This window comes from Poecilia formosa, unplaced genomic scaffold (genome assembly GCF_000485575.1).
Source record: "Poecilia formosa unplaced genomic scaffold, Poecilia_formosa-5.1.2 Scaffold0, whole genome shotgun sequence".
Lineage (NCBI taxonomy): Eukaryota > Metazoa > Chordata > Actinopteri > Cyprinodontiformes > Poeciliidae > Poecilia > Poecilia formosa.
The window spans coordinates 6,722,122-6,735,031 of record NW_006799939.1 but is presented as its reverse complement, the minus strand read 5'-3'; the positions used below and the strand labels follow the sequence as shown (position 1 = coordinate 6,735,031).

The 12,910-nt window shown below is 39.0% G+C and overlaps 1 protein-coding gene across 1 annotated transcript in view; it reads right to left on the bottom strand.

Moving 5' to 3' along the window:
- Window positions 1–12,910, bottom strand: part of usp45 (ubiquitin specific peptidase 45) — a 39,188-nt gene that overhangs the window by 11,602 nt on the left and 14,676 nt on the right. Inside the window, exons 9-11 of the mRNA XM_016669931.1 lie at window positions 11,077–11,172; window positions 10,683–10,813; window positions 1,737–1,824 (exon numbers count right to left, since the gene is read on the bottom strand). Coding sequence (XP_016525417.1) covers window positions 1,737–1,824; window positions 10,683–10,813; window positions 11,077–11,172 — 315 coding nt within the window. The remainder of the gene's footprint in view (window positions 1–1,736; window positions 1,825–10,682; window positions 10,814–11,076; window positions 11,173–12,910) is intronic.

Sequence of the window (12,910 nt, the reverse complement as noted above, 5' to 3'; positions counted from 1 at the left end):
GTGTGTGTGTGTGTGTGTGTGTGTGTGTGTGTGTGTGTGTGTGTGTGTGTGTGTGTGCTGGAGGGGGCTCTGGGTGACCCTCAAGCACAATGGAACGGCCCTGGAGCTCATTCAGCAGCTGTGGGTTTCCCAAGATCACACAATGATGCCGGTAGTGCCACTTGCAAGCCCCCTAAGTGGCACAACTGATGGCGTTCACAAGTTTGAATGGGAGCAGAGGGAGCCCAGCCTGTGGCTCCTCCTGGGCCTGAGGCTGACTACTAAATACACCCGCTAACTTCTCCTCCTTGGTTCACGTAGGCACTGGTGGGCCCCTTCCAAAGAGATGCTGTGGGGTCTCCTAATTGCCCTGTGGAGGGGTTGAGGGAAGGGGGGGACCGCTGTGTTTGCCAAGAAAAAAACCCACCAGGATTTCTGCAGGTTTCACCAACTCAAATTTGAGGTTTTTAAAAACCATTATGAATGAAATTTAAGACTTGTATCATGACAGAAATGTACAAAAGAAAATAGTATGTTTTATGTAATGGTAGTGTCAAGCTTTTTTTGCACAGAATGAATGTTGCATCATATGGGTTGGCAACATAAGTCAGTCTATGGCAAAGGTAAACACCATCTTGCCAACAAGCGTTAAATTTATACTTACCCATTATGGATGCAAAAAGCTAGCTAGCACACTATCAAGGGTGTGTTAGCAAGTTGGTTAGCGATAGCCTCAACCACCTCGAGTCAAAACATAATGAAAATGTCTGCATACGACTCAAACATTTGTCTGACAGAGAAGTCCCACAAGAAAAATACAAAATAATCCTGCCACCACAAAATTTAAGACCTCTCATTAGCATGTTTAAGGTCAACTTACATTTTTTCTAATGAATTTAAGGTATTTTAAGGTATTTTCCAGTGATTCTCTATTCTGTCTTCATGGTCTACTTCAAGGAAATGTTATTTTATTAACATTAACAAAGATCTTAAGAGACAGGGGTCACAGCGTAACCTGCAGGCTTCTTACAATGTGCACAGTCTGGCAGGTTTGCACTGATCCCACATGCATTTTACAAGCTTTTTTTTTGTGTAGTTTCGGGAACTGACGGTCTGACGGGACACCACCCCCTGAATCCCCTCTGTCTGACTGTGACATTTACCACGCTCCTCCTGAGCATCATGCTAATACTGCGGGACGATTATTAACGCCTTACTTTCAGATACATGAATTTATCTAAAAGTGAGTGAGTAAATAAGAAAGAATCAATTAATCAGATTAATAAATTCTTGAAATAATTGTCACTAATTTAGTAATCAATTAATCGTTAATTTTTTTTAACCATTTACTAATTGGTTAATCCAAAAATAATGAACAGATCAACCCTACACTGTTGATGTTAAGTCAAGCAAAAAGGGCTGAGCTTTTCACGGTGATGTTAGAAGTATTTATTTTGGGTGCAGATGCGCCCTTTGCTGCAAATTATTAAACATCCAATGAAGGAATGGTGCAGTTGCATTTTAGGCACTACACCATGAAAATGTTCATTTTCTTATTTATGTGTTATTGTGATTTTTAATGAATTTCTACTATCGTAAGGTCAAACTAAAAAATCTGCAGAACAAGACAATTTTTTATTCCATTAATCATCAAAAATAACCTATAGTTGCCATCCTAATACCTTACCAAACCTTGAATGAACTTAGCAAAAGATTCCTTGTAAAATGGATTCTGAATTCACAAATTATAAACTTACTTTAGTTTCTTCTACTCTTATGGAATCCAGCAAGTAGTGCAGAAGTTCCTGGCTGTCTTGTTGTTGGTAGCCCTTGAAGCGTGGAGCTCTGCAACAGAACGAAACTATGAGACCAGGCGAAATAATAATAAGAAGAAGCTGAACAGAGAAACAGAAAGTATGGAAAAGAGACAAAAAAAAAAAAACAGTACAGTGAACGGACAGTGTTGGGAGTGAATCTTCAACATTTTACAAAACAAACATATTGGCAGACAACAAAACAAACACCCAATGAAGTCAGAAAGAACTAAATCACACAATGAGCTGAGAAACAAAAGAAACATGAACAAAAGATGAATCTACAATTGGGTTTAGTGAAGGCCTTTTCATATCTTCTCAGTGTTGGATGATATCCTGGCTGGAAGCAGCTCAGATTACTCACACAAAGCATGTGTGTTAGGAGAAGACATGACAGACTACCAGGCAAATAAACTTCGATGACGGCTGCATTGTTCCGTTCAGAACCAACTGGCACAGATCTGAGCATAAAAGTGCGAATATTGAACATGTTTATGTAGCCAAGGCAAAAAGAAGCCGCACTTCTCCTTCTATAGTTCTGCAGCTTTATGTATCTGAACATTATCATTTCATGCTTATTTGGCTCCAAAATGACCAAAAACACAAACCAGACTCCAGACAATATTTAGAAAGGAAACTGGTGCTGCTCTTTTGCCGCCTGCCTTTTTTTTAATTTTTTTACATTTGGATTTTCTCCAGGTGCAAAAGTAACCCTTTCTGATGCAGGACATTTTATGAATGTCAGGGGAACATTTCATGCCTGCCTCGACAACCTGCGGTTTCCAGTGATTCTCCATTCTGTCTTCACGGTCTACTTCAAGGAAATGTTATTTTATTAATCTAGTACGTAATATCTACCTGCAGTAGGTCATTTAGAGTTGTTTTTGCAAGATCCGGGTATAATTTGTCATATTTCATAATAGTCAGGAGTCAAAACAATGATCAGAATAGAAACAGGATGTAATACAAAGTTTTCAGAAAATAATATGCAAATACTGAGCTGTTATTCTCCTGGAAACTCTCCCAAAGAAGCAACACTTTGGTACAGAGAAGCGATTTAACATTTAATATACAAAAAGGTTATTAGAGTATGAGATGTGCGTCGGTTGTTTTATAATTTATCTGAGATTGGTTGGAGCATTTACTATTAAGATTTTCTAGTTTAATGTCTTCCAATTTAATAATTATTCTCACTGTGGAATAAAATGCAAGTTGCTTGAAAATGGCCGTATTACCCTTCTGAGATTGACTGGCAGCAACAATTGCTTCTTGAAGGACGCTGTTGAGGTCTTTCCAATTGTTCCCCAAATTAGACCAGTTCATCTCCTTTACTGCAATTAACATAATTACTGGGGTTTTACAGATTTGCTACCATACATTTAATAACACATTTAATTTTGTGAATTCGAACCACTTTACTGTCGATAGGACGCCGGTGTCCTCATGGATTCATTGGCTCACATGCAAGTGTTTTGGGGCTGACAGTTAAGGGGTTTAATAACCCACTTACAATAATAACAAAAATACTTGAATTTACTAAACCACAGAGGTCTTGGAATGAAGACGGCAATAATATAGTAAGGCACTTCTTTCACATTTTATCAACAAAGTCAACCTCCAACAGGGTTATTAATGCTAAAGGAATCAGAGGGGAGGCTCTCCTTGGGTTCCTCCCTGGCTGTCCACGGTGAAGCAGATGTGCGGACAGATGCCAGGGGCAGATGGGCAGCCGAGACTGGAGCCATGGCAACCTGTTGGACCGAGCCAGCCACATAACTAAAGACAGGTTGGTCGGGCCAGCTCGCTGAATAGGAGGAGTATTTATTGATTAGAGATGCCATCAAACAATACCAAGGATGTTTGGATGCCTAACTGCTTTAGCATTACTGGGGTTCAACTTTATTATGTTTTTTAAGTATAAAAAATAGAATTATAGCAACATAAAAAAGAAATCATTAGAATAAAGTGTCAAAATATAAATATCAGCTATTAATAATCAGAATCAGAAGAGAAGTGGTTGAGCAGTGCTACATTGTTTTTAGATGTTTTGGTGAAATAGAACAATTTATTTCACTGCCTGGTAAAATGTATGAACTCTTGAGAAGATTTCAAAATGTTTTTGAGCTCACAAAATGTACAAATTTATAACAAATTGCAGAAAACTGTTGGTACACATTGTTGGTAATAAGCCTGGAGAAGATTAGGGGGACCTTCAAAATTTAACATGTAGACAAGGTCCCAAAACTTTTGGTTGTGCATGAACATTAAGTTTGCTGGTTAACAGATGAAGATATTAACCAGCTAATGGCATACATTTAGTTATTCCAAATTAGAAAACAAAAGAAACATAGAAAGTAACGGCTTGGTCTGAAGAAAACTGAAATATACCGCACATTCGAACATGAATACAAAAGTGGAGATAAAAAAATAAATAAATAGACAAAATAAAAAAAGAAGGAGATGGAACTGGAAATGAAAAGCATTGTTGGGATCAGTGGGAATGAGGAGGTCTGGAAGCTCATCCCAGTGGAGGGAAGCAGAAGGGCCCTGTAGCGCTGCTCTCAATCTGGCCAATGCAAACAGCTGCGGTGCTAACACAATTAATAGCCGGATGAGTTAGTACCAGACACAAGGCCACACAAGCTTCCCCTCCCCAACCATCCACCCAGTCAGAACACATACATGTATGAGCAAAACAGAGGCACACACTTCACACAATACAGTAATCCTCTGCCTACAAATAGCCATATTATACAGAAATACATCAGAATGGGATGTATTTAGCTATTAGCTCAAACTATGTATGAAACTATTAGCTCAAAATGTGCTGAAAATCTATGTAGCATAAAAATTTGTTTGTATTCAGTGGCACTCTGAAACCAAAAACACAATTTTATTACTTAAATCTTGCATTACACATATCAATTAATGTAAATTAGTGAAAACTGTTTTGCAATGGAAATGCTCAGAAAGGGGTTGGTGACAGAATTTGTCCGGTTTTTACGCAAGCAACAAGAATCTGACTTAATCCCCTCCACACATCAGTGAATGCCCCACACCTAGACTTCAACAAGTCTCACAACAACTCTCTCTGGTGTGCAGTTTGTTACTGAGAGGAGAAAACGCAGTTATTTTTGGCATGAAATTTACTGAGCATAAAGGAAGTCAAGGGAAGCACAAAAAGTTTTAGGCGCTTCAGGAAAGAAGACTCAATTTTCTATAGAGGCATGCGAGATATTACGTTAGGACAGCACTTGATAAAAGCAAATAACAGGAAGCTCACCGTATTATTCCAAATTTGTTTGTTTTTATCCTTTTGAAAAGTTCAATTCTATCATAGAACTAAAGGAAGTCTTTTTAAAATCAGCTAACGTAAAGACCAACTTAATCTACAGAAAATACACAACAATGCTAATTACTAGTAATGCTAACCTTACTAACTGTGCCAAATGTCAATTTATAAAAAGACAGTTTTAAAATACTAACTGCGTTGTCATTTTGTCTTTATTTTGAATGATTAGCGAAGTCTTGTTTAGTAGCAGAGGAAAAATTACTCCACTCTCTCACACAGTGTGACGTCACCTCTGGTCCTAAGATAAATATTGATTGTTTCTGGATAGTAACAATAAATGAGTAAATGACTTAACATCTGTTATCTAGTAAATTACATTTTTTTTCTAGATATGACGAACTACATTTTAAACAGTTCAAAAATAAAAACAAAGGAGAAAATAAAGTTTGATACTTTTCTTCTTGGGTTTTATTCATTGTAGAGCGGTTCATTTCTGGTTTCACATTTAGTGATTCTACTATGTTTTTTAATGTTTTTATGATGTGAAGCGTTTTAAATGCCCTGTTATTGTAATGAACTCTACAAATAAACATTAATTTCATTTTTGATTTGATCTGTCCCATAACCTAGAAAACTTTATTGCATGTGTATACTTACAAAAGCGACTATAACTAAACTTTTTATAGAATTTCACTATGAAAAACGCATTCCTTATGGTTGTTAAATTTGAGTTCGCAGAAAACAGTAATGTATTTTGTGGTTAGACAGAGTTGTTAAAAAAACTTAAAGCTGAATAGGTCAACACTGGTTTTCGGCTTATCATAGCTTTATAAAATTGGTGGTCGTTAATAACCCACATAACCTCTGATTGGTGCTTCTCTATTATATATTTTTAATGCGAAGCAATAACACAGTGTAATGTTCCACACATATTTATTCATTTTCAAATAATATTAAAAAGTGTTTTTTACAATTAGTTTTTGGTTCTTTTGCTACATCGTGAATAGCTTAAAATACCAACCATGACAAACCCCACCCCCAAAAAAACACAGTCTTATTTCACGGTTAACACAAACAAATGTATTTAAAAACACTCAAAATCGTCCATATTCTGTTGGGAAGATATGCGCAATCTAACACTTCTCTAATTGAATAGTGTGTGTGAATATCTGCTTCGTTAAAAGTATGTGGCCCGGGATGTGTGCGCTGGCGTTTGTGAGACTCGCATGATGGAATTCATTGTTGTCCTCTGCTATTTCTATCAGGGATGAAAGGCTTCTCACAAAGCTTATTCCTCAAAAATATTTGAATGATGTGGGTATGCAGACTTTAATCCACAATGGAAGAAGAGAGGAGGGAGCCTGCGTACTTTTCACGCTCGCAACACACACACGCAGGCGCACGCCAACACAAAACATGTCCAGTGGCTATCCTGAAATTGAATCAGCCCTTGAAAGAAGCAGGTGTAGATTGATATCTGTATGGATAATTCTGTTCAGCTAACATATTGGTGATGCGTGGAGTGTATATCCAGGTACAGAAATATACTGAAAGTAGTACTAAAAAATGTAAATGTTGCTTTGGACTGGGAGATTGGTGGAACCCAATATTTAAAACCTTGGCAAGCTCCTATTTTTGTCCTCTCTGTCTCACCATTAGCTACAAGCTAGCTGATGACTAGCTTTGAAGTACGCTGGTTACAAGCTGGGACCGTCCCTGGCACCAGATACAGCGTGGTGCTGACCACACACAGCCTGGCGCCAGTCCAGGCGACGACCGGAGCCCTGCGCTCTGGCAGAAGGACGAGGAAGAAGGCTGTAGGGAACTCAGCTGGTCGAGGTCAAATCCAAGTGAACCCATGCGCAAAAACACATACACACACACACACAAAACCAAGAAGGGCTCTGGCGCACATGAAACACTCAAACAGTCCTCGATTCGGAGCCAGAAAGCATTATTAACCTGCTTGCCATGGCGCACATCGAGAAAGACGCTGAAAGAGACGCGGTAAAAGAAATGTCAGTCCCCCGCAGGTCAAGGGCAAACCCAGCCTCCTTGAAAGGGAAGACCCTGCAGCGGCAGCGGCTCCGGATGGTTGTATTCACAGAGTGCTGCTGTCGCACGGGGTCACCACTATGAAAAAATATGAAAAAATATGTTCTTGACCCTGAACTTTTTATTTCCGAACTCAAGACCTGAAAGAATGCGGATGAGCCGCTCTGTGAAGGAGACTGATAATAATAAAAAAATAAAATAAAATGGCTTAAGAAAGGAATGAATGCGTTCCCAAGCATGGCGATAAACCACAAGGAATCAAAACACATGAATTAATAAGGAATAGTTTGATTTTAAATGAGAAGGAGTAACAGTAGCACACAAAAAGCTGGTATTAGCAGGTGAATCAATCAGGCTATTTTTTTGGGAACCGCACAGCTCATAACTTGGCCTGCTATTGAATCTTTGCATCCATCTCACCTGATCATGTGGAGGCGCCATGATGGATGTCGGACGCGACACGGATTATTGAACAGAGCGACTGCGATAGTTTCCCCAAGTTGATTTTGCTAGTGTAGCCATGGCTTCTACTTGTTCAAGTCGACTTGTTTTGTCTGTGGAAGTAGCTCGCCTAGCTGGGGCTGGAAAGCAGTATCTACACAAGCTGGAAGTAGTTAGCTTAGAAACACAGACCTCTTTCCCTCCTGACATGTTTGTTGATTTGATCAAATCTTCCTGAATCCATGCCGCATGGTTTAATACCGCTATGTCATAAACAATGTTTCCTCTTACGCCAGAGCAGACTTAAAAGCGATGTTAGTTTTTTTTTTTTTTTTTCCGTACATGGTGGGCTACATTATTGTGGGGCTTGTTCCTTATGGTTACTTATGTCTTACCTTCTCCATATTGCAATATTTAGTTGTATCTTACTTACTTAGGAAGTATGTAAATGTGAATCTTCTTACCTTGTAAAAAGTGTTCCCTGTAACACTCACATACAAATATTAGAAATTCAGCAGTGATTATGATGGATTTTGGAGAAGGAGGAATTATTCTATCTGGAGCATAAAGTAAAAAAAATTGCTTTCCTTTCAAAAATTTGCAAACACCTTCAAGGATTTCTGCTTAAAAGAATGAAAACGGAGAGCTACAACATGTTTGTAATCTGAAATGGGATTTTACACAGACACATTGTCAAAAACAAAAAATATGCTCACAGTTGGTGTGAAGCAAATTGAGTGATTTGGTTAATATACATTTGTTTTTCCAGTGCGACTCAATAGGTGCCACTGTTTGAAACTGGGAGGTATCGCCTCTAAATAACAAGGCCACATTGGGGAATTCAATTGAATTTCTGGCACACAATGTCTAGACCTGCATCGCAGAGTACAAATAAAGACTTTGCAGGTTTTCTGGTTCTTTCATGGCGCTTTGTCTGAAAACTTATTAAACTAAGGAATTTTCAAAATTGCCTCAGTTTAGATACATGTACAGAGTTCCAGTGTACAGGTGAAACTATGTTTTTAATCTGTTATTTTTCGATTTTCACACCAAGGAGAAAAATAACTATTTCTCAGTGAATAGTAGAAGATTTGGATTTTTATCTATATGTTCTGTTTGGAAGAAAACAGCACTTATTTTACAGTCTGAAATAAAGGGGAAGAATTATGTGTTTTCCAGGCACATAGTATCAATTTATAACACAATCAAGTAACTATGTTACCTTGAGTTGTTAGAAAAATGCTATGTATATAAAATATTAATTAAAGGAAATTTGTTTTTGTAATTTAGCACCTTGAAATCGGGCTTTTGGCTCTTTAAGAAACTCCTGCTCTTTCTGAAACTCCACCTTTAGGAAGTCATCACAACATGGCTTCTCTACTAACCTTTTAACGACATTTTTACCACCATTGTACTGAGAAGAAGAAGGCATAATGAGCTCAGCAGATGTGTAGTTCCACCAGGTGTTTGCTAATTGGTGCTGGCTAGTCTGAAGGAACTGAGAGGGGGAGTAGAGGTGAGGTAGAAGCTCAGAAACTTGGAAACTGCAGTTCTGCCTCGAAAATGGCACTAGGTGTTTTGCACAGCTGAATGGTTGCCACAGGAAACTAAATGGTTTCTTAAACCTGCATAAGCGCATCAAAGCAACACTCCAAGTTTGTTTTTGACGAGGGAATAACATTATCACATAATGTAAAGCTCAAAACAGTCAATTTTACATAATACTGCCCCTTTAAAGCAAACATGACGTCTAACTGGGTGATGGGTGCTGAAGCTTGAAACCAAATCTCTCTCTTCACGAATGAATGCCAATGGAATAGATGAGCCCCACCTGAAATTAAGCGAATGAGTGCATAAAGGTGTGGGCATTGTGTGATGTTTGAATGCACAATTGCCTGCATGTGTGTTGCAGCCCGAGATGGTGCCAGGTGAGGTGGCCGACCACGCTCGCAACACAGAAGCACACGGCGGACCGTCTGATGACGGCGAGGTACCAGAATAACCGTCAAAGCCGCACCAGAGACGGACTCGCTCATCCGGCATTAAACGTCCTGGTTACCCACCTGCACTGACAAACAGTGCGAGACCCGCCACATACACACAGATACACATACACACACAGGCAACACTACCCAACCAGTAGTGTGCTGTACTCTCTACAGGAAGTCACTGAACCTGTTCATGAAAGAGAACATTGCTGTTCAGCTCACAGAAGCAAAGTCGTTGGATCTGCCAGTCACACAGTGTGTTGGAGATTAGCCAAAGTTAGCTGCTGATCATTTAATAAGGGGCAGAGTGTGATGACGGTGCACTGCTGGGAGCAGGAGTTACCTGGTTAGTAATGTTCATCACTGTTGAAATGGGAAGAAAGCAGGTGGAAGTAAAGGCTGCTACGGCTGAGAGGGAAAGAGTACGATCCAAATGATTACAACTAGCGGTGTGCCAATCAATTTCCAGATATTTACATGTGAAACCGATTATTTACATTTAAATAGCCACAAAGCTGCTGCATTTCGGTATTTTCTTTTTGCACTACAAGAAAAAATAAATAAAACTCAAGATACCACAGGTTGTTTTGTTAAGTTTGTCCTCAACTACCCTACCTCTAGTTTTGATAAAATGCTCAAAACAGATCTGTAGCTTAAACTGTTGTGCAAGTTTTGTTTTTAAAATGTGAAAGTATAGTATAGTTTAGTCAGTAGTAGTATGGTCAGCAATGATTTATACCTTTTATTGTCATTTAAGAACACTACTTTGTGTAGTTAAAACTAGTTTGTGTTTCTTTGCGGGTACTGTTGATTCTTTTCCCCCCTAATATATTGAGACATTGAAAGTGTGTTGTGACTGAGAACTTTTAACACCTGACAGCGTCAAAAATCTGTATTGGTCAAAATCCGAATCAGCAGGTCAGGCTTATTAAAGAAAAAAATAATGTACCTTTTTGTTGTTGCATCTCGAAAGCCTCACGTGTTGCAAAGCTCTGAATGTTTCATTTTTTCACATTATTGACCAAAAAAAATAGAAGATGTATCAAGAGAGTTAAGACAGTTGAGGTCAGGAGTGAGAGGCATTAGATGCTGACTTAAAGGGTTACACCGTACTTCTGGCAAAGCTGATTGAAGAGGACCTTTGGGTTGACGGGGCCTTTCCCTGACTCCTTCATGCTCTGTAGGAAGTGAATCATGGCTGCAGTCAGCGGATCAGGGCTGGACAGAACCACAGTCAGATGACTCTGGAGGAGTAAGGAAGTGATAGAGGGAAAATGTCAAGTTATCAGATCAAAAATCTGTCTCTTTAATTGAGCTCCAAGAAGCAAAACACATTGTTTTTATAACTTTAGACACATTTTCAAGCTTCCTTGGCATGTTTTTAACAATGATCATCTCTGTGAGAAAAAATAAAAATCATGAAAATTTTGAATTAGAAAATTAGAAAAGACTAATCGGAGTTTACATTTGTCTCATCAGAGGAAGAATACATGACAGCAGACTGTACCAGATTTGTCTCGACAGGCGGACAGATCTTCAGCTTGTATCCTTTCTCCTTCACTTCCTGAATGAGGTCAATGAGCATGTGCGTCTGCGACAGGTTCTAAACCAAAAAGAAAAACGCTTTGGTGATTTCATTCATCGAAAAACTGGATTCCACTGAATCCATACTATCGTCACACATACAGATGTTCAGCTGTATTAAGACACAACTATTAATTATTAACTTCATGAGCTGTGACCGGTGGCCGCCAGCCGGAAAGATCCCCACAACACCTAATGCTACCAGCAACACCCTTCATTGTGGAAGTCGTTACCGACAGAAGACGACTCAAAGTTAGATATTTAGAGAATCAGAAGTACTGATTTGAAATGAAACTAATTTTGACAGAGGAATGTTTCCAAAATTTCTTACAATTTGCTATTGATTTGCGTCAATTAATGCCTCACTTAGATGAGGTTTTGTCTAATTTCTGAAGAAACAAGCTGACCCGGAACTGACTTGAGAAAATATGAGGAATACTTGCTGCTAGCAATGCTAAACAATCTAATTGCTAAAAAAATTTTAAACTCTAATCATTTTGTTACTTATCAACACTAAAATCCTGTTTATCAGTGAATTCTTCATTTTACACACAAAATGTGATGTTGGCTCTGATTCTATTTACAGCAGGAAGGACCAAATAAATGTTAACAGAGTTAATTGTATTTCCTGACGAAAAAATTTAATCTGTTAAAATTGGTGAGAGCGTCACAAAAATGTAAAGTTGTAAATTGGCCACAAACCTCTGATGGTTGCATCGCTGGTTTATGACGGCGAAGATTACTTGTGGGATCCTAAAAAGCTGTATGCAACACCTGTGCCAATTGCTATGTCCATTTTTGCAGCATTTGGAAATTCAGGTGAGCTTATTATTCTGAAAGAGGCTTTCAAAAAAAGGCTTTCAGAAAGTTATTTATGATCCACGGTGTTTCTCCACAGAGAAGGAACCTTGGTGAGGAGTTGGCCTGAAACAATGGCTGCTGCTTCACATTATAGAGGCACTTTTTTTTTCCTCCTCTGCCTTTCAATGGTTATTTGTTTTGTCAAATACTGCCAATAAACACTGTTGCTATGGAAAACACACAATAAAGCTGGGACTGTGAATGCAGACACTGCTCATCCTCTGACAATTATGTGTTTTCACTGAAAAAGATTGCAATTTTCAAGGGGACAATACAAACAAGGCAGAGAGAGAGACAGAGAGAGGGAGAGGGAGAAGCATGCAAAGCGCGCTCGCTCGAATTTCAATCAACCGCCGAGACCCTGAGGGTGATTAACAAAATGGCTGAAAAAAACAGCTTCATTGTTGCAGAGGCATGTCAGTTTGCAGTCACCATGACATGACCAGGGACCGGCTGAGGAGGCCGTGTTGTCAACGCGCTCTGCACCAACTGAGCACCACTCGCAAGGTCGGTGTTTCCAAGCCAACTCGGGGTGAACTGCTGCCCTGTGTTTCACTGCGCAACGCGGCCAGTGGACTCTGTTATTGTGGTACTGTATTCAGCGTCGCTTTGGACCAGCCTCATAAATAGATGAGTGTTTACACATCCTACAGAGACATGAATTTATTGCTGCGGCAGAATGGAAATCCTTGTGATTTGTTAGGTAAACAGTCGGCAAATAAAATGATTACTTGTAAGCAGGTTCTTTGCGATGAGATCAGCACTGTATTACACAGCTCTACTTCAGATTTATACCAGATATTGTCATAAAATAATAAAGGGCTGAAACAGTTAATTGGATTAATCGCGATTAATAGATTATTGAAATAATCTTCAACTAATTGATTAATCAATTA